Below are 23,589 nucleotides of genomic sequence, written 5' to 3' on the forward strand. Positions count from 1 at the left end.
TTCAAACGTTAGCTCCTAGCATTTTTTTTCTTTCTAATATTGCTACAGCTTTACACGGCATTCTTTCCTTTCTGCGAAAGAATCTATTACCTCATCAAAGTTCGTCAAACGTTTTGCTACATGAAAAATTGAAACGTCGTTATCTAATACTGAAAAAGCTGTTAATACAAATAATACCCAAGACCGGTGTGGTTTCTCGATCTGATTACGTCTATTTTGTCACTGTCTGTTAGATAAAACAAAATAGGCCATTCTAATATGGCAGCAATTTTGTAACACACCAAATAAACGAGACTGTTTTGGAACAAACGGCCATTTTTATAACACAACAGAATATAATCCAATAAGTACCAATATCAAATGCCTATTAGGCCCACTGCAAGCAAAAGGCTTTATGTTAGGAAATAGTTTCACATTTCATTCATACGCACCATCTTCTTAAGCATGAGATCGAAAAGTAGTATTACGAAATTTTTATATAAATTTGGGATCGTCTTATTCTTCCATAATTTGTGTGATGTCCCCGTTTCTTCTTCTTCTTCCTCGTTCTAACAAACAATCTTGTCATCACCAATTCTGTAGCTACTGCTGCCACTGTCAAAATTAGTTCGCCGATTAACTTCACTAAGCCTGCCAGAATCACAGGTTTATTTGTCCCGCGATTATTTTCCGGTTAGGCGTTATTACATGTTCGAACAACACGTTTTCCACATTACTTCCAGAATAGAACTTACGTGGCTGCTAGCCGGGGACTGTACTACTGGTCCTTACTAGTGTAGCGATCTGGCCAAAAATTTTCTGTCAAATTTCGTTTTCTTGGATACACTGAGAAGATAATATGTAATCTTTCTCATGTGTTATTTCTGTCAGTTGTTTATTTCCATTCTGTTGGTCTGAAGCTATAGATTTCGCTAGTAATTATAACAATGCTGATCATTCGCAAACCAAATCAACCACATAATCAGGCAGCGATTGGCATTCATCCGTTCGGCTTTACTCCCTAAGCTCGTATAGCCTCATCCCCTTTTGTCTGTGGAAAGTTTATTTCTAGATGCAACGAGGATTCTCCTGACAGACACATCACGTACACTATGCATGCATTCAAAAGTCAACTCACGATTCATTCAGAAATCAACTTAAAATGTGTTCAAAAATGTTCAAAAACCAACAGGGAACCATTTCAAAATCATATGAATAATCGATAGGCAAACGTGCGGTGGATGCTAGGTGCTTTGTGAAACAAGTTTTTTCCCCTCAAGAATATGAATTTGGCACCCTCTTTTTCCCGGTAGCATCGAGCTGCTTGCTGCGACTGCTTGCACAGCCAACAGCCACATTCCTGTTGCCAGAAGTGAGAGAATCTACTACTCAAACGTGACGCAAATGCGCATGCGCATAAGCCCGCGCATAACTGCTAAAACAAATCAACTGTAAACAGTTGCTACTTCTCGCTCAATGGAGGCAATTTGTTGTTATGAAGCACTGCATAGTCTTCCTAAAGCCTTTGACACATTTTCAATTGGCAGACACTTGCATGAGCACTGTGTGTCGTTGGGCGCATTTTCTTCGCAATTTAAGTTATTTTAGTTTTTTTCTCTCGTTTATGTTTTATTGTTGAAGTATTATTCTGCAGTAGCGGGATACAGTAATATCCTTTGTTAGAGTCAAAATTACAAAAATTTAACTGAAAACTAAAACAAAAAAATTCCCGGAATTATAAAAATATCCCAGGTTTTTCCCGTTTTTCTCCCGGATGAAAAATTCCCAGATTTTTCCTGGTTGTCCCGGGTCATATACACCCTGTAGATTAATGTAAGCCCCACTGCATACTTAAACAAATGCTCAAGCATACAAAAATGGGTTCCCAGATATGCAAGTGGCTCGCAGACTTCTTATGCATTAGGACCTAGCATGCTGTCCCTGACAGCAAGTATTCATCTGAGACAAGGGTATCATCGCCAGCACCTTCATTTGGTAAGTCACATCATCTTTGTTTTTAGGTATATTTTTCCTACGTGGAATGTTTCCTTCTATTATAATCATATAAATAAATGATCTGATAGATACAGTGAGCAACAACCTGCAACTGTTTGCTGATGATGCTGTAGTATAGTATAGTATTATTGTTGAGTGAGTGTAAAATGACACAGGATGACTTAGAAAGTCTATTGGTGAATGGCAGCTTGTCTACATGTAGAAAAGCATTTATTAATACAGATGAGTAGGAAAAAAAAATTATGACGTTCTAATATGGTATTAGTGACATGCCACTTAATGTAATGACATCAATTAAATATCTCAACATAACATCGCAAAGAAATATAAAATGGAACAAGCACATAAGGACAATAGTAGGGAAAGCATATATTTGTTTTTGGTTTATTGGGAGAGTTATAGTGAACTGTAGCTCATCCACAAGGAGACCATGTATAGAACAATTGTGTGATCGCATTCCTGAGTACTGCTTGAGTGTTTGAGATCACTAATGCTCAAGCGTTTGGGATCAATACTGCTCAAGTGTTTGGGATCACGACCTGCTCAGAATGAAGGAAGACACTGACACACAATTCAGGGACATGCTGCTAGACTTGTTACCAGTAGGTTAATCAACAACTGAAAGTTAAGAAGATGCTACATGAACTCAGATGAGATTCCCCAAAGGGAAAATGACATTCTTTGCATGAAACACTATTGAGAAAATTCAGGGTATAGGCATTTGAAGCTGACTGCAGAATGATTTTATTACTGCCAAAACACATTTCATGGAGGACCATGAAGATGGGGTAAGGGAAATTAGGGTCTGTACAGACTGAATAAACTGCAAAAAGATGGGAATTTAAGGAGATGGGACCTGGATAAACTGACTAAACCAGAAGTTGTACAGAGTTTCACGGAGAGCATAAGGGAACAATTGACAGGAATGGGGGAAAGAAATACAGTAGAAGAAGAATGGGTAGCTCTGAGGGATGAAATAGTGAAGACAGCAGACGGTCAAGTAGGTAAAAAGACAAGAGCTGGTAGAAACCCTTGGGTAACAGAAGATATAGTGAATTTAACTGATGAAAAGAGAAAATATAAAAATGTAGTAAATGAAGCAGGCAAAAAGGAATACAAACGTCTCAAAAATGAGATTGACAGGAAGTGTAAAATGGCTAAGCAGGGATGGCTAGAGGACAAATTTAAGGATATAGAGGTTTAGCTCACTAGAGGTAAGATAGATACTGCCTACAGGAAAATTAAAGAGACCTTTGGAGAAAAGAGAACCACTTGTATGAATATAAAGAGCTCAGATGGAAACCCAGTTCTAAGCAAAGAAGGGAAAGCAGAAAGGTGGAAGGAGTATATAGAGGGTCTATAAAAGGGCGATGTACTTGAGGACAATATTATGGAAACGGAAGAGGATGTAGATGAAGATAAAATGGGAGATACGATACTGCGTGAAGAGTTTGAAGAGCACTGAAAGACATAAGTCAAAACAAGGCCCCGGGAGTAGACAACATTCCATTAGAACTACTGACGGCCTTGGGAGAGCCAGTCCTGACAAAACTCTACCATCTGGTGAGCAAGATGTACGAGACAGGCGAAATACCCTCAGACTTCAAGAAGAATATAATAATTCCAATCTTAAAGAAAGCAGGTGTTGACAGATGTGAAAATTACCGAACTATCAGTTTAATAAGTCACAGCTGCAAAATACTAACGCGAATTCTTTACAGACGAATGGGGAAACGGGTAAAGCCGACCTCGGGGAAGATCAGTTTGGATTCTGTAGAAATGTTGGAACACGTGAGGCAATACTGACCCTACGACTTATCTTAGAACAAAGATTAAGGAAAGGCAAACCTGCATTTCTAGCATCTGTAAATTTAGAGAAAGCTTTTGACAATGTTGACTGGAGTACTCTCTTTCAAATTCTAAAGGTGGCGGGGTAAAATACAGGGAGTGAAAGGCTATTTACAAATTGTACAGAAACCAGATGGCAGTTATAAGAGTCAAGGGACATGAAAGGGAAGCAGTGGTTGGGAAGGGAGAGAGACAGGGCTGTAGACTCTCCCCGGTGTTATTCAATCTGTATATTGAGCAAGCAGTAAATGACATTGTAATTCTGTCAGATACAGCAAAGGTCTTGGAAGAGCTGTTGAACGGAATGGACAGTGTCTTGAAAGGAGGATATAAGATGAACATCAACAAAAGAAAAAAAACGATAATGGAATGTAGTCGAATTAAGTCGGGTGATGCTGAGGGAATTAGATTAGGAAAAGAGACACTTAAAGTAGTAAAGGAGTTTTGCTATTTGGAGAGGAAAATAACTGATGATGGTCGAAGTAGAGAGGATACAAAATGTAGACTGACGATGGCAAGGAAAGCGTTTCTGAAGAAGAGAAATTTGTTAACATCGAATATAGGTTTAAGTGTCAGGAAGTCGTTTCTGAAAGTATTTGTATGGAGTGTAGCCATGTATGGAAGTGAAACATAGACGATAAATAGTTTTGACAAGAAGAGAATAGAAGCTTTTGAAATGTGGTGTTACAGAAGAATGCAGAAGATTAGATGGGTAGGTCACATAACTAATGAGGAGGTACTGAACAGAATTGGGGAGAAGAGAAGTTTGTGGCGCAACTTGACAAGAAGAAGGGACCGGTTGATAGGACATATTCTGAGGCATCAAGGGATCACAAATTTAGCATTGGAGGGCAGTGTGGAGGGTAAAAGTTGTAGAGGGAGACCAAGAGATGAATACACTAAGCAGATTCAGAAGGATGTAGGTTGCAGGAAGTACTGGGAGATGAAGAAGCTTGCACAGGATAGAGTAGCATGGAGAGCTGCATCAAACCAGTCTCAGGACTGAAGACCACCACTACAACAACAACAATAACAACAACAGAGGCATACATTTTCCCTCACTCCATTTGAGAGTGGATGTGGTAAGGAAATGATTAGTAATGATACAAGGTACTCTCCACTACATGCGGGATAGTGGTTTGTGGCATATGTATGTAGATGTATATGAATGATTCTCACTCAGAAATTGAACTGAATGTCAGTTGCTTGTGAAAAGAGCATTCTGTATCTCATACAAGAAGGAACGATGTTCATCAGCACATGCCAACTATGACTACAGCATGATTGTGGCCTACTGAGGCTGCTGTTTATTGTTCTGGGGTACTGCTCCTCACATTGGTCAAGATTCCACTACTATCATGCTAATATGTACAAGACTACATGTTACCTGTACTGTCCCAATCTAACTTGATACAGAGTGAATATAATAGAGGGAAACATTCCACGTGGGAAAAATATATTTAAAAAGAAAGATGATGAGACTTACCAAACAAAAGCGCTGGCAGGTCGATAGACACACAAACAAACACAAACATACACACAAAATTCTAGCTTTCGCAACCAACGGTTGCCTCGTCAGGAAAGAGGGAAGGAGAAGGAAAGACAAAAGGATATGGGTTTTGTATATGCGGATGGATATGTGTGTGTGTGCGCGAGTGTATACCTGTCTTTTTTTCCCCCTAAGGTAAGTCTTTCCGCTCCCGGGATTGGAATGACTCCTTACCCTCTCCCTTAAAACCCATATCCTTTTGTCTTTCCTTCTCCTTTCCTGACGAGGCAACCGTTGGTTGCGAAAGCTAGAATTTTGTGTGTATGTTTGTGTTTGTTTGTGTGTCTATCGACCTGCCAGCGCTTTTGTTTGGTAAGTCTCATCATCTTTCTTTTTAAATATATTGATACAGAGTGAGTTTGACTATAGTCCTGGCCAGCATATTCTCCAGATCTCTCACCCACTGAAAACATCTCAGTCATGGGTTGCCAAGACACTGGCATGCCTCAGTTGCTAGCGACTAAGACGGCAGTTAAAGCACCATAAATGATGCACCCATATCTGTCAAGCAAACTCAGTTGACTATGGCAAGTTGTGACAGAGACAGTATTGCTGTCAGAGGTGGCAGCTATCTCTACTAAATTTCATATCCTGTATCGTAACAAGTCACCTACACATTTAAACATTATTGTTCCTACTACACTCTTTATGGTCAACACATAAAACTTTGTTATCCTTTCTGATGTTGCTACACACATACACAAACACCACCAGGAAGGATATATATCTTTTATCATTCCCAAATTAGAATTCTAGAACATACTAGAGACATGAATATAATACACATGGGTACTCATCTATTAAACACACTGCCAGAGCACATTAAATGTCAGGTAAATAATGTGATGGTGTTTTAAGACAAGATTAAAGAATTTGCTGTTCAGCAACTTCTGCTACTCCACTGAAGTGTACACTGACAATAACTGAAGTTCAACATTTTAGGTTATTTTATAACTACAAGAACAATTGTAATACTACCGTGTTTTGTCATGTCAAGTCATTTCACTGTACTGCACTTAAATTAAATTTACATCACTGGCTTCTTTCCACATCTTAGAGACCACTCTCCATGGGATCTGCTGCAGAAGACTAACATATTGTAAGACTACAGGTTCTTTGGCCAATGTTTGTTTGATGATTTTTCTGATGTTTCGCCAGCACAAATGGCTTGCATTGTCAAATGGAGCGTGAAACTTTGACAATGCCAGCCACTCATGTTGGCAAAATGTCAGAAAAATCATCGAACAAATGTCGGCTGAACGTAAGACAAAACAAAGTGCAAACATGTTGTGGAAACACACATTCCAGACACATTTCCTGTGCATTACACATGCAGCTTAATAAGAAAAGAGACAATGACAAGTAAATGGTTAAGTAAGAAATATCACAGAAACAGTGAAAACTGAAATGCAGATGGTTACAGCATATAGGCAGATGAACAAATGAAGATTAAAAGTTGATATAACGTGTAACAACAATAAGTCAATGATGTATTTGCTCAGCTTGTGTCTGAAACACTTTAATATATGGTATAACCACTTCTACTGCCCCTCTATCCTTCCACTGTTAAAAGCAGTTTAATATCTAGCAGACACACTAACAAACACCTGTCTCCATTGCCAAAGTTACTAAATTTTAATAACTTTAGCCTACTGACAGCAAAGAACATTGTCAGTACTGTGAAGTGTGAAGTTATATCAAGAAACCTGTTTTGAAATCATTCACTGTTATAAAATAAACTCATCTTACCACTACTAGAAGCGACGCTTCATTTCTTTCAACATCCATGTGTACTCCAACAATACACTTTGCGGAGCAATCTTTGTCACCACCCATCATCACTGGTGACCCTAGTTGAGAGAAGTGTTCCATTAGCTCAGGAATATGCTTGCACAGTTGTTGACCACTTGGGATGTGTATCACTTTGCAGGATACACTGTAGAGTACATCTAGGACAAGGCAGGCCTGTATGAATATCATTCAAAATCCTTAACAATCACATGAAATTCTAAACAGATTCACATACATAGCAAACATGTAAAAATAGAGATCTTAACCACTGGTACAATGTAATATAATCACAATTTTATTAAAGTAATGGAAAATACAGAACGCCAGGACACAGAAGTTCTATTTGTAGGGTTTCACGCTTCCACTGACATACACTGGCTTGCACTTTGTTAAATTACACTTATTAATTTTCGTCCTTAATGGGAAGGAAGTAAGAATATAATTCCATCAAAAACAAGGTTATAGCTGGAATACAAGCTTGGATTATACAAGGATGGGGTAGGAAATTAGCCATTTAGGGAGACCACAGGACCTAACTCTGAATGGCCAGATAGGGATTTCAGTCCCATTCTTCCAAATGCAAGTTTAGTGCTTTAACCACTGCTTCATCTGAGTTGGTGTTTGATCTTTAATGGAAGAAAACATTACACATAAAGAAGATTAATATGGACAGACTGCCACACCAGAGAAGTTAGAATGAATCAGGGTTAGAATATTACTTATTTTATATAAATCTTCAAAATTTTCCAGCTTCTAACACTTATCATTTATTAAAATTAAATAATGAAAAGAAAGTAACTGCATATTTGTAAAGAAAGAGCATGGCTTTTAACATGTGAGCATAAAAAATTGACATATTCAAGTTTTAATTCTCTTGCCTACACAAAATGTTTCACTGTGTTGGAACAAACGTTTGTCATTACAGTGATCTGATGTCATGACTTAAGTCAAAAGACCCGGAAAGCACATATTGTGACGAAGTAAGTTGGGATCTCTTTACTTCCTCTTTTGTTTTGCCATCTGCCTCCTCATATTCATTTTTGACTAATTACTATTAACATACATGAGTATAATCTGCATTTTCATCAAAAGGAATGGTTGGCCCTCAGTCTTAGATTTTATTGTTGACTTATAAACAAACATAAATTCTGTACTAATTGTAAACATTAGGGAGTAGTAGTACTAGGATCCTTGAAGTATTTATTTGGCTCTAATCGAAGACATATTAGCAAAGCCAGCCCTTAATTAACCCCAAAATAATTACCAGGTTCATCAAAAGCATTGTTTGCATAACTATATCTGTTAATTTCATTATTTAAACAAGTAATCCAGCCTAACCTTTATGGTAGAAGGTACTGTTGAAAAGGAGGAATTTTTCAGTATATTCAGTTAATTGAATAACTTATGTTTTAATTGTAATTTCTGTAACTTAAACACCGAACAATGTATAGTATCAGTACCTGGGCAATTCCATAGTTACGGGTGTTACATGTACACACCTTAAAATCAGGAAAAATAGTGTAAAGAAAAATATTTATTGAATTTAATATTGAAAACTTTTAAGGCTTACATTATATTTCATGTTAGAAATGTTGATACTGGAATTGTTTTATTGTTCTCCTGGTTATTAATCAAAAAAGTAGTGTTACGAGTGTTACCAAAAGTAGACCTGGTCCCTGTTATGAGTTAGGGAATTCTCTAATTTCTGCAAACTTGATGAAGCTTTTATTCTTGTAAAACAACTGTCAAGAGGTATTGCCCCAAATTTTATTTTGAAATATAAATTTTTATTTTTTTGGACATCATCATAACTCAGTATATATATATATATATATATATATATATATATATATATATATATAATAGAGGGAAACATTCCACGTGGGAAAAATATATATTTAAAAAGAAAGATGATGAGACTTACCAAACAAAAGCGCTGGCAGGTCGATAGACACACAAACAAACACAAACATACACACAAAATCTAGCTTTCGCAACCAACGGTTGCCTCGTCAGGAAAGAGGGAAGGAGAAGGAAAGACAAAAGGATATGGGTTTTAAGGGAGAGGGTAAGGAGTCATTCCAATCCCGGGAGCGGAAAGACTTACCTTAGGGGGAAAAAAGGACAGGTATACACTCGCGCACACACACACATATCCATCCATACATACAAGACACAAGCAGACATGTCTGTCTTGTATGTATGGATGGATATGTGTGTGTGTCCGAGTGTATACCTGTCCTTTTTTCCCCCTAAGGTAAGTCTTTCCGCTCCCGGGATTGGAATGACTCCTTACCCTCTCCCTTAAAACCCATATCCTTTTGTCTTTCCTTCTCCTTCCCTCTTTCCTGACGAGGCAACCGTTGGTTGCGAAAGCTAGATTTTGTGTGTATGTTTGTGTTTGTTTGTGTGTCTATCGACCTGCCAGCGCTTTTGTTTGGTAAGTCTCATCATCTTTCTTTTTAAATATATATATATATATATATATATATTTTGCTGTTACGGGCGTTACATTAAATGTTACGGGTGTTACATAGATGCATCAGATTTGATTCTTGAAGGAATAAATCTACCTCTTACAATTGCATAAAAAGAAAAGAAGTATTGCAGTTTATTTGGAATAAAAGTATGTACTTAAGAGAACATATTTGAAGGATAAAGCTATTTATTACACAAAAAATTGTGTTACAATTTTATAGTACAACTAGGCCAAGATATCGTTCGTTACTTAATATTTACCTCTTTTTGTAGGCCTAATAAATTTATGACAAAAATGTTTTCTTATTATTGATAGGTTTAAAAACTTCATTTAATAAACTTCTCCAGCAACATCCAATTCAAAATTGAACTCATAGTACAAACGGTTACCTTGTTTGATTTCTGGTGTTGTTGCCTTAGATAGTACTTGACTGAATTTCACAAAACAAACATCAGTTTCATCTAGTTTAAAAAGTGTTGTACTTTTTCCTACTGACTTCAGAAACATTATTTTCACATCCTCCTCTTCATCAACCTCACTCTGGCAGATTCCCAAGTAACGGTGTTGAATTTTGGATAGGGTTGGCTTCTTTTTGTCACTTGAAATGTCAACCAAGACAAATAACCCAAATTTTAAATCAGACTTTTCAATTTTATTAGTTAGGCTTAACTCACAAGCACTTCCAATATTGTCTTGTGATTCAGATGGTGAAACAGTCTCCTGATCAGAATCATCAGAATTGCACATTTCATAGAAGTTTATGCATCTTTTTGCATGTAATGTTTTAACTTTGGCATCCTCAGTAATAAATACTGACTCTGCTGTTTTTGAAACCAGCAAATCAGTTGTGTTATAAGCCCGAAAGTGATGGCAGCCCTGGATTTGAGGAATTGCTTGTAAATTTTTCCACCTTTCATCCAAAATAGGAATGTTATGCTCCACTGTTATCTCATCAACCCATAATACCTTAATTTTAGAAAAATTCTTCAGAGTGTAGTCATAAAAGTCAATTGCGTTGTTAATAATAACTTTCCTAGATCTAACAGCTGTCCACACACTCCTCTTCAGTGCACCTCCTATGCCATCTATGGCTCCTTTACCATGTGAACTGGCAAAAAAATTCCATTCAACTGTCAATCCAAAGTTTCAGAGCCAATTATATCGGAACCTATCTTTTTAATAACACCAGATTTTTTTACTGGGGCTTTTTGGAAGTACCTTCAACACTTTCTTCACAGCTTTACCAAATGTCTGTTTACACTTGTAAGTCCCAATAGGAGAAGATTCATTTGGAACTTTTGATCTTGCGAGTTCTAGTTTTTTCTTTTCTCTGAATGCTCTCACTCTCTCTCTTATTTTTCTTCGATTCTTATCTCTAAGACGTTGATTATTTTCCAATTTTTTTTTAACCTGCAATCTTCTTAATTCGGCTCGTTCTTTCTTCAAGTAAGCTTCTCTGTTTTCATGGTTATCTTTCATCTTTTCTTGGTACTTCTTCACTCTTTCCCTTGCTGGTACTGGTGCCATGGTCTCCGAAGAGAAATCATGATAATGTAGGCCTATATATGTATAAACATAACGCTGTCCAGAGAGATAAAAGTAAAAGACATTGTTAAGCATAGGCTCTTATGAATGACTAGAATCTGCCTCAATGAGCAGTTTACTGGGCCTATATAAAATTTAAAACTGAGGTTAGCAATATTTTTGTTCTTGGAAAAGTTAGAATGGAAAACATAAACTATATGTAATCTAATTTTGGGCTTAATTAACTTTTTAGGAGGATGTCAGTTGAGTCAGGTTAATGCCCTAATTAACTTTTATAATGTAGTGCTTAAACAAATGTATGCAGTGGAATAAAAATTTTAGTTTTCATGCTTAAAACTGTTTTCAAAAATGACTCTGAGTACCATGGGACTTAACATCTGTGGTCATCAGTCCCCTAGAACTTAGAACTACTTAAACCTAATTAACCTAAGGACATCACACACATCCATGCCAGAGGCAGGATTCGAACCTGCGACTGTAGCGGTCACGCGGTTCCAGACTGAAGCGCCTAGAACCGCACGGCCACACCGGCCGGCAAAACTGTTTTCATATATCATAAACATAGTTAAGAAACTTTATTCATTAATAATAATACCATTTGGTTATAATTTAAATGTAGGGCCTAGGCCTACTAAAGATTAAGGTGGCATTAAACCTTCCAATTCAAGTTACAGGTGTTACGCATGTGTTAAGTAACACCCGAAACAAAAATTAGTAACACCCGTAACAGCTCTAAGAGTGTTAAATAAAATTTCAAAATGCCATGTAATGGTATGATATTGTAAAACATGTGCATAACCTCACTTTTACAGAAAGGTATAGTACAGAACAAATTTACTAGATTACAAATTAAACTTTTGTATCTTTTTTGTTACGGGTGTTACAAGCTGCATATATATTATAAAACTAACAAAATAAAGAAATGCAATTAGCTTACCTCAGCAAAATGAATTATTATGAGCTATAACAATGTTGACTTCAATATTCTTTGCAACAATAGAACAATCAGCCACAGCTAACACAACTAATATTCATCTGGAAATAGCATAAAACATACCTCTCTTTGGTGCCATAGAGTAGTGCACTTTAAACACTTAGTGAAGGTAGAAATTTATTTTTTTCATATTCATGATTATTTTGCAATGAACAAATGTACTTTTAACTTGGCATTTTTAAGGTTATATTTGTAATATTGTCATTTTAATTTTTTTGCCACAAAGTCTCTTTAACATGGAATGACCCACCTATTATTGTGAGGATATATAAAGGCCCGATTTTTGATCCCGAGACAGTCATTCCACGATAAATTTTCAGACGAGAAATCTATATTGGCTAGATCAACAACAATGCATCAACTTAACCATGAAATAAGTGTAACACAAATAGGCCATCTGTTAGAACAATGACAGTGTCTGTTCAATCTGTTTGAGATATCGGACATACTCTGTGGTTAGGTATTTACTGCTCATAGATATTCAACAGCAAACTATTGTAGCAGTATGCTGACGTTTGCCTGCAAACTATTAATGAGGCTTATCAAAAGTTAACCCATAGTGAACTAGCCATATAACTGTGTAATACTGTGAAAGTAAATAACTGTGAAAATTAACTGTGCAACTGTCAGCTACATCAGTTACAGTAGTCAGTGTTGAACTTCCAACCCCCCCCATTTTTAAGCCAGTACAACATCACAATATGTCGACACCGAGTACTATCAATGAAGAAATAAAGCAGGCGAATGTCACAGTAAGACAGGTAACAACGTTACATTATTCAAACAACACAAAGCTTTTTAAAGAAAGACCCAAAATTTGAAAATGCTTTATTAGGACTCAAAACCTGAAATTGCTTTATTAGTTTATTCTCATCTGAAGTCACTCTGTGGCAGTGATGCACTGTTTGGATCAATAAAAGTGTTTGTTATCAGGCATGGCTTGGACTCATGATTTATGATGATGTGATGTGCGATGTCCTATATGGTGGTACATTTGAGAGTTGGCATGTGAGTAGAGGGCATAGTTTTATGTGACATTCTATTGTGGTAAATTTTGTGTCTGAAAAACTGTTTGGTATGCTATTTATAAATTGTATCTAGGAGTTATTGTGTGTGTCTGGTGTGTAACTGCCATGGAATGAAATAGAGCTGGATGTTGAATGAGGGATTGTGAGAAATGTTGTGCACCTTGTCATTTCTGCCAAAGTTTGATGCCTTGGACAATTATGTTATATGTTAAATATGTCGTATGTGGGGGAAACTATGAAAATGGTAAAAAGTTCTGCAATCTGTACCAGCAAACGATTTATGTGGCATTGTTAGGAAGACAATTTATTTGGGTCAGTTTGGAGAGTATGTGAGCTGTCATCCACAATGTTGTTCTGTTAACCTGTCATTGTCCTATTTGGGTCTGTCCACATGAGACAAATTAGTGAGAAAGTGGTTGTAGAAGTTTTTATTCTGTCATGAGGTGTCTTTAGAATATGTATTTACTTTTATTGTATTCACAAATTGTGTTGTTTGGTTTGCGTATTCTATGACAGTTTGTTATTTGTTTTTATTTTGTGCAAGCCTTGGCTTCTTTGTATGTTAGTGTTTCTGAAAGATATGTGTTTAATTGACAGCCTTTGAGATTTTGTGATGAATGTAGGTTAACTGAAGTTAAGAGTATACTATCTGTATGTTCAGATCTCCCTCTCTGTGTGTGTTGTGTGAGCTTTTCTTTTTTGCTTTCTCCATAAAACTTCTTGGCAAAGTAACACTGTTTGCCAGGCTGAGACTTGAATCCAAAACTGTCTTTCACGGGCACTGACGTTATGTTTGTCTGCGGACATTGTGGAGTTCAGTTTATCTAATACGAGACTTTTAATCATTCAACAATCAATTGTTGTAATTACAGTTATGTTAGTGGTAACTGTGACAAGACATCCTCTGATATATTAGTACATGTCTTCTCTGAAAACTAGCTATAACAGATCGATCGGAACCCCACTCACAATGGAAACGTATTACATCCAATGGCAACAAGTATGTCTGACCTAGCTTTCATGACATTTTTTATTTATTTATTTATTGTTCCGTGGGACCAAATTAAGGAGAAGTCTCCATGGTCATGGAACGAGTCAATACATGAAATTATAACACGATATTAGAAACAGATAAAATGAAATATAAAAAAAAACATATTCAGGTGACAAGTCGTAAGTTTAAATGAAGGCAATCAACAATGTAACACTGGAATTTGCTTAATTTTTTAGCTCTTCCAGGAGCTCCTCGTCAGAATAGAAGGAGTGAGCCATAAGGAAACTCTTCAGTTTAGACTTAAAAGAGTTTGGGCTACTGCTAAGATTTTTGAGTTCTTGTGGTAGCTTATTGAAAATGGATGCAGCAGAATACTGCACTCCTTTCTGCACAAGAGTCAAGGAAGTGCATTCTACATGCAGATTTGATTTCTGCCTAGTATTAACTGAGTGAAAGCTGCTAACTCTTGGGAATAGGCTAATATTGCTAACAACAAACGACATTAAAGAAAATATATACTGTGAGGGCAATGTCAGAATTCCCAGATTTTTGAATAGGGGTCGACAAGAGGTTCTCGAACTCACACCACATATAGCTCGAACAGCCCGTTTTTGAGCCAAAAATACCCTTTTTGAATCAGAAGAATTACCCCAAAAAATAATACCATATGACATAAGCGTATGAAAATATGTGAAGTAGACTACTTTTCGTGTTGAAGTGTCACTTATTTTAGATACTGTTCTAATGGTAAATAAAGCAGCATTTAGCTTCTGAACAAGACCCTGGACATGGGCTTTCCACAACAGCTTACTATCTATCCGAACGCCTAGGAATTTGAACTGTTTCGCCTCGCTTATAATATGCCCATTCTGTCTGATCAAAATATCGGTTCTTGTTGAATTGTGAGTTAGAAACTGTAAAAACTGAGTCTTACTGTGATTTAGCATCAAATTATTTTCCACAAGCCACGAACTTATTTCATGAACTACATTATTTGTTACTGTTTCAATATTACACACAAGATCCTTCACTATCAAGCTGGTGTCATCAACAAACAGAAATATTTTTGAATCACCTGTAATACTAGAAGGCATATCATTTATATAAATAAGAAACAGCAGTGGCCCCAGCACCGACCCTTGGGGAACGCCCCACTTAACAGTGCCCCATTGGGACTGAACATCACTACCACTCTCAATATTGCGGAGAATTACCTTCTGCTTTCTGTTCTTAAAGTAAGAGGCGAACCAATTGTAAGCTACTCCCCTTACTCCATAATGGTCCAACTTCTGCAGTAATATTTTGTGGTCAACACAGTCAAAAGCCTTCGTTAAATCAAAGAAAACACCTAGCGTTCGCAACCTTTTATTTAATCTGTCCAAAACCTCACAGAGAAAAGAGAATATAGCATTTTCAGTTGTTAAACCATTTCTAAAACCAAACTGAACATTTGACAGCAAATTATGTGAATTTAAATGCTCCAGTAACCTTGTATATACAACCTTCTCGATAACTTTAGCAAACACCGATGGCATAGAAATAGGTCTAAAATTGTCAACATTATCAATGTCTCCCTTTTTATAAAGTGACTTCACTACCGAGTACTTTAATCGGTCTGGAAACCGACCACTCCTAAAGGAAAAGTTACAGATATAGCTGAGAACTGGGCTAACATACATAGAACAATACTTCAGTATTCTGCTAGATACCCCGTCATATCCATGAGAGTTCTTGGTCTTTAGTGATTTAATTATTAACTCAATCTCCCTCTTGTCAGTATCATGGAGGAGCATTTCAGGTAACAGTCTTGGAACACTTTTTTCTAAGAGCGCTATATGATTCCCTGTTGGGACTAGGTTTCTATTTAGTTCACCTGCTATATTCAGAAAGTGATTATTAAATACTGTACATACATGCGACTTATCAGTAACACAGACATTACCACTATGCACTGATTCTATATCCTCGACCTGTCTCTGCAGACCAGCCACTTCCTTTACGACTGACCATATGGTTTTAATTTTATCCTGAGACTTAGCTATTCTATCTATTCACATCAAAATCATCATCAGTGAACATGAGGCAGCTGCAGAGACAATGATTATCAAAGAACAAACGACATAAAACATACAGAAAGATTTATGTATTCAGTAAACTACATAAAGAAGCAGTAGTGTCACATCTCGCCAACGAACTTTAAATTTTTAGCTCAGCAAATAAACATGTAGAGGAACTGCAGCTCAAGCATTGCACACATACATATCAAATATGATGGGAGGAACCCTGGAAGGTGTATAGTTACTATAAAAAAATTCTACAGAAACATAGACTAATGCATGAAAGGTGTAAAACTAAGCATGACTGTATGAGATATCAAATCAAATTTGTGACCGCTTTGAGGATTTTTTGGTAGGGAGAACACAGCAAGTTATCTCTGATGGAGAGCCATCAAAAGTGTAGAACCAACTTCAGGTGTGCCTCAGGGAAGTGTGTTTGGCCCCTTGCTATCCGTGGTGTATATTAATGATTCTGCAGACACAGTAATCTTAAGCTTTTCGCAAAGGATATAGTTATCTAAAATGAAGTACTGTCAAAAGAAACTGCAGTCAGGTATCAATAAGATTTAAAAGAAATGCAAAGAATGGCAACTTGCTTTAAATGTTTATAAGCATACAGTTGTACATTTCATTAAAAAAAAGTAGTATTCTATGATTATATTATCACTGAGTCTACATCTACACATATACTCCACCAGCCACCAAGCGGTGTGTGGCGGAGAGCAGAATTTGCGCCAAAGTCATATCCCCCCCCCACTGTTCCACTTGCAGATTGCGCGAGGGAAAAACAATTGTCTGAACGCCTCAGTACAAGCTCTAATTCCCTTATCTTTGAATGGTGATCATTGCACTATTTGAAAGTTGGTGGTAATAATATACGCTCTACATCCTCGGCGAAGATCAGATTTCAGAATTTAGTGAGCAGCCCCTTCCATTTAGTGCATCGCCTATCTGCAAGTGTGTCCCACTTCAAACTTTCTATGAGGTTTGTAACACTCTCGTGATGGCTAAATGTACCAGTCACGAATCTTGCCGCTGTTCTTTGGACCTTCTCAATCTCTTGAATCAGACCCAACTAGTAAGGGTCCCATACAGATGAACAGTACTCTAATACTGGACGAACTAACATATTGTAAGCAATTTCCTTTGTTGAAGAATTGCATCGTTTCAGGATTTTACCAATAAACCGCAATCTAGAGTTCGCCTTGCCCATTACTTGTATAATCTGATCATTCCATTTGAGGTCATTTCGAATAGTCACACCCAGATACTTGACGGATGTTACTGCTTCCAAAGACTGGGCATTTATTTTGTACTAATACATTAATGGGGATTTTCGTCTTGTTATACGCAGTAGGTTACACTTATTAATATTGAGAGATAACTGCCAGTCATTACACCACACATTCATTTTTTGCAAATCCTCATTGATTTGTTCACAACTTTCGTGTGATACTCCATTCCTGTAGACTACAGCATCATCGGCAAACAGTCTAATCGGCAAACAGCTGTCAACACCATAAACCAGATCGTTTATGTAAATCGTAAAAAGCAGTGGACCTATTATGCTGCTCTGGGGCACACTTGAAGTTATGCTTGTTTCTGTTGAAGTCACCCCATTCAGGATGACATACTGCTCTCTGTCTGTCAAAAAACTTTCTATCCAACCACATACGTCATCAGATAGACCGTAAGCGCGCACTTTTTGGAGCAAGCAACAATGCAGAACTAGGCGAACGCCTTTCGGAAGTCGAGAAATATGGCATCAACCTGGGAGCCGGTATCTAGAGCCTGTTGGATATCATGCACAAAGAGGGCCAGCTGTGTCTCGCATGACCGCTGTTTCCTAAAACCATGCTGGTTTCTGCAGATGAGCTTCTCAGAGTCTAGGAAGATCATTATGTCTTAACACAAAATATGTTCCATGATTCTACAACAAATTGATGTCAGTGAAATTGGCCGGTAATTATGAGCATCCGATTTTCTACCCTTTTTATAGATTGCTATGACCTGGGCCTTCTTCCAGTCCCGTAGAATTTTCCACTGTTCCACAGATCTCTAATAGATGATGGATAAGAATGGTGCTATATTTGTAGCATAGTCAACATATAATCTTACGGGGATACTGTCTGGGCCACGTGCCTTCCTTGCGTCTAAAGATCTTAACTGTTTTGCAATCCCAGATACACTAAACACTATGACAGCCATCCTTGTGTTTGTTCGATAATTGAAAGGGGGAATGGTGCTGCAGTCTTCTACTGTAAACAAGTTTTTGAAAACTAGGTTTAGAATTACGGCCTTCTGTTTATCATCATCCGTTACATTACCTGTACTGTCAGCACGAGAAGGTATTGAATTATTTTTTGCGTTCATAGATTTTATGTACGACCAAAATTTTTTGGGGTTATTTTTAGAATCTAAAGATAAAATATTGCTTTCAAATTAGTTAAAAGAATCTGTCACTGACCTTTTGACAGTTGCTTTCATTCTGCATAATTTCTGTTTGATAGCAGGGCAGTGACTGCATTTAAAAGGACTGCAAAATTTTCTGCTTTCTCAGCAACTTCCTAATATGTTTGTTGTACCAAAATGGATCCTTTCCCTCCCCTATATTTTTGCTAGGCACATACTTCTCTAGCACGTGGTGGACAATACCTTCAAATTCCGACCAAAGATACTTAATATCTTTGTGTTCCGCAGTGAATGCTTGGAGCTAACTATGAAGATATTCATTAATGACACTTTTATTTGATTTACCAAACAAGAAGACTCTATGCTGTTTCTTTGGTTTATTTTGCAACTTCCACTGACATAGAAGCTACAACAATGTTGTGGTTGCTAATACCTTCTTCTAGAGTAACTTCCTCAAAAAGATCAGGTTTGTTTGTCGCCAAGATATCTAATATGTTCCCATCTGGAGTTGATTTTCTAAACAATTGCTCAAGGTTGTATGTTGAGAACACTCCTAGAATAACTTCACACGAGTCTTACCTTCTGCCCCCTCGTGATAAATGTGTAATTTTCCCAGTCAATGGATGCCAGATTAAAGTCTCCACCTATAACTAACAGATAATTTGCGTATTTATTTCCAATGTACTCAAGACTTTCCCTGAAACGTTCTGCGATGTTTGTTGCAGATGCTGGTGGTCTATAAAAACATCTTAATACAATGGTCAATCTTTGTCTGATTGACAGCTTTATCCAGACTATTTCACAGTCTGACCCAGTATCGATCTCAACTGCGTCTAAACAGCTTTTAACTGCAATGAACACACCACCTCCCATACCATTAGTACTATCCTTCCTAAATATTGTCCAATCCGAATTCAAAATTTCACTGCTATTTATGTCTGGTTTCAACCAGCTTTCGGTACCTAATAAAATGTTGGCATTGCTACTGTTTATTTAGGAGAGTAACTCGGGGATCTTGCTAAGACACTTCGACAATTTACTAACATGAGGTTTAGCATATTCAAATCCTTTGGAATGACCTGTTTAGGTGAATTAACAATTTTTACAGTTGGCACACCCACATCAGTGTCAATAACTCGTAATTTTTCAGGCCAACAGTTTGTTTCCTGTGGAGAGGAACCTAATCTAAAAAAGGCCCCATGCGCATGCCACAAGTACTGTACTACCCATGTAGCAGCTTCCTGTATGCAGTGCACTCCTGATCTATCGAGGGGCGTCCTACAACCTTCCACCCCATAGCATAGGTCAAGAAATCTACAACCATTTTCATCACAGAGTCGATGTAACCTCTGGTTTAGATTCTCCACTCGACTCCAAACCAGAGGACCCTGGTCCACCCTGGGTACGATGGTGCAGATCGTCAGCTTGGCTTCCACTCCTCGAGAGATGGAGGCCACCTTCACCAATTTAGCCAGCCGTCGAAAGGACCCAAGGATTTCCTTGGAACCCCGATGACAGACATCGTTGGTGCCACCATGTGCAACAATCTGCAACTGGCTGCACCCCGCACGCTCGATAGCTGCCAGGAGAGCCTCTTCCACATTCCAGACAAGGCTCCCTGGCAAGCACACCGAGTGAACGTTGGACTTCTTCCCCATCCTAGCCGCTATTTTCCTGAGGGGCTCCATGACCTGCCCAACATTGGCGCTCCCAATAACTAACAAACCCCTACACAGTTGGTATCAGTCAACTCATTCCAGTAACCTGGACGTAACAATTTATATAATTATATGAAATGGAACAATCACATCGACAGTAGTATGTAAAGCAGATGGCAGACAGTGATTCACTGGTAGAATACTACACAAATGCATTGTCTACAAAGAAGACTGCATTCTAGGATATTGATGAAGTGTGGAACCTGTACCAAACAAGAGTAACAGGGGATAGTGAAAAGATGCCACGAAAGAGCATGAATGGTGACGTTTCAGCCATAGGAGAGTGTCAAAAGGATGCTGAAGAAACTGGACCCAGGCACTTGGAAGACTGACACAAACCATTCCATGAAGGGCTACTTAGAAACTTTCTGGCACCAACTTTAAGTGATGACTCTTGGAATATATTACAACCCCCTAATTATTCACCTGAAGCAATCGCTAAGACAAGATTAGACCAATTACAGCATGCACTGAGGCATTTAAGCAACCATTCTTTCCACGCTCCATATATTAATGGAACAGGAAACAGCTTTAAATAACTGGTACAACACGATGTACCAGCTACCATGCACTTCACAGCAGTTTGTAGAGTGTAGATTTAGATGTACAATAGTCACACACTGTTTGGTCACATCAAACTGGTGAATTTCAGTGGTGCTGCCAGTAGCGGAGAAAACTGGCACTAGATGGAATAAACTCATTCATATCCAAGTGCTGCAATATTTCTGCAGTGTCACGACTGCTTTCGTATTAGAACAACACAAGGGCACTGTGGCAAGGAATCAGCATTGCCTTCATTTTACCTCTCCTCTCTCTTGGCAGTCCTAATGTGGGGCATGACAAGACTCCTACCATTCCGGAACTTGAGCAAGCTTCACAACACATGTAAATACAATTTAAAGCCATATTTTAGGTGCACAAAGAAAAATTATAGCTAGGTGTTTGTATTTTGTAAGGCAGTGAACATAACTGCACAATGCAATGAAGAAATCTACTGCTTTTATCAGTGATGCAATCTACATGGCAACTATTAGTCAACATTACATAACTATTATGCCGACAACAACATCAAATAATCAAAAGTATCTCAAAACACACGGGAATGTGGGGGATTTTGATTCTAGTTTTTTTTCTGTTATTAATGCAACTAAACATACCAAATATTTGAAAACATCAGACCACAATCTGAAAATATGTCTCCAATAAAGACAAATATAATTATGAATGGACACTGTATAACAAAAACCGATTAGTGTCAGGACAAACACATTGGCTTCAGCAATTCTCAACCAGATTAAAGCCTCTCAATCTAACATAGATCCTGGGCTACACCACAACAAGTGTAATTTGCAATATAGGTAGTCAATCTGGTCTCTACTGCCCACTATTGGCCTTCCAGTTTCCTTGGTGGGCGGTAAGCAGTAGTGGGTTTTAATAAATTTTTCATTAGGTTTTCTTAAAATTTTGGTACAGCATTTGGCAGGTATCTTTTGTTACATGCTTTAACTTTCTGTAACTCTGCTTTTTACAGTTTATAAAGTAAAATCACTTTCCTAACTGCCTAAATCATCATTACTGTGGAACCAGTGGTAGGGTATAAAATTTTATTACTAACAGAGATACAAATGAGGGTGGCAGTGAAAAAGGATGAAAACCCCTGATTTGTTTAAAAAAAAAGCTTTCTTTCACTTTGCACCTGTGGCTTCATATAAATGTATGTAACGTCAACTTCTTACCTACAGTCAAAAACAACAACTTACTTCAAAGCACCCAATCCAGTCCCTCGATCCTATGAAATGTGTAGGTTTGTCCTCTATACTAACAAGGACTCTCTGTATTTCTCGAATATGTGGTACTGGTGGTGGTGAGCCCTTTCCTTTCAGACTTTCCTTCACCCAGGAGCATAATGTCTGGAGAGTTCTGTATCCACAGCCCCAACCCTACAAAAACCATTAAACACAGATAATAAACACTCAGTAAGTTTGCAGAGATAAATTATAGCATGATTTGAAAGTTTACAGTGAGAATTGATTTTCAACATCCATTGAACCTGTCAACAAATGTAATTCATTCTTCGATAAATATTGGTCAGCTACTTCGTTACTGAGACCATAAACATGACATTTCGCCTCTGTATTTTGCAACCAAAAGTGCGTCTCAGCACATAGGACTACTGCATGGTTCATGGCACATGAAATTCTTTATTTAACAATTTTAAGCAGTCCATCACAAAAACCATCTAAGAACAATGCTTTGAACATTTAAGGTGGTGTAACAATTTCTTAATAAACTACAGATGCATATATGTTTTAGCAAGAGTTATGTACGAAGTGGCTTCTAATGTTTTTCATGGAGAATATAAAGTACATATATTTTCAAGGACGGGGGAGTGGTCATTACCACACTCGACCCACTATTTACAGCTTATGTGATTTCCAGAATACATATTACTACGAAAGCGCAGGACCCAGCTATCGTTAGTAAACCATACTTAATTTTTTTTTCTTAAAATGTTCAGAACTTCACACATTTCAGGGCTGTGTGTGTATGTGTGTGTTTTTACTGTGCTTCGTTTGCCTATTACAAGCACTATCTGCCACCACGCATAAATATTGTACCTTATCTGAAAATCCATCACATCCGTAATGGTAATAGTCGTATGTTCCTTTAACATAACTGATGGTCCCACAATCTGTAACATTTTTCAAACCCACGTGTACATCACTAAGCAGACGGTCGCGATAGTCTTTTGGAGGCATCTTCCTAGATAAGACACTTGACATCCATTAATGGGCGTTAACTATATTCTGTCCTTCAAATTGATTCATGTTCGCGTTCACAGAACATAAAATCGTAAGCGGTGGTACTTTGTTTACTTGCTGTTTTTCGTATATCAAAGATGTTCTAAGAGTGTATTTCTCAGTGATTTCTATACAACCAGCCTTCATTTGTTCTTCCCAAGGAGGTTTTTTCGTATGTATTTGGCCATAGAGTATTATTGTTGTTTATTTAAGGCGACTTTTACTCTGTATTCCATCAGGCGGCTCTCAGTGTTTTGGAATTTTACAGAGTACAGCTGCATTTACCTAAAAATTTAGTGATTAGTTTTAAAATTAATATACAATTTTTATGAAGGACAGAGCAAACTCAAACTGGCCGTCAGGTCACGTCAAAACATT

At 37.6% G+C, this 23,589-nt stretch overlaps 1 protein-coding gene across 1 annotated transcript in view; it reads right to left on the reverse strand.

The window, feature by feature from the left end:
* Positions 1–23,336, reverse strand: part of LOC126088570 (ufm1-specific protease 1) — a 48,283-nt gene extending 24,947 nt beyond the window's left edge. The window contains exons 1-3 of the mRNA XM_049906759.1: positions 23,029–23,336; positions 22,171–22,350; positions 7,142–7,357 (exon numbers count right to left, since the gene is read on the reverse strand). Coding sequence (XP_049762716.1) covers positions 7,142–7,357; positions 22,171–22,350; positions 23,029–23,193 — 561 coding nt within the window. The 5' untranslated portion in view covers positions 23,194–23,336. The remainder of the gene's footprint in view (positions 1–7,141; positions 7,358–22,170; positions 22,351–23,028) is intronic.
* Positions 23,337–23,589: the final 253 nt, after the last annotated feature.

Source organism: Schistocerca cancellata, chromosome 6 (genome assembly GCF_023864275.1).
Source record: "Schistocerca cancellata isolate TAMUIC-IGC-003103 chromosome 6, iqSchCanc2.1, whole genome shotgun sequence".
In the NCBI taxonomy this organism is placed as follows: domain Eukaryota; kingdom Metazoa; phylum Arthropoda; class Insecta; order Orthoptera; family Acrididae; genus Schistocerca; species Schistocerca cancellata.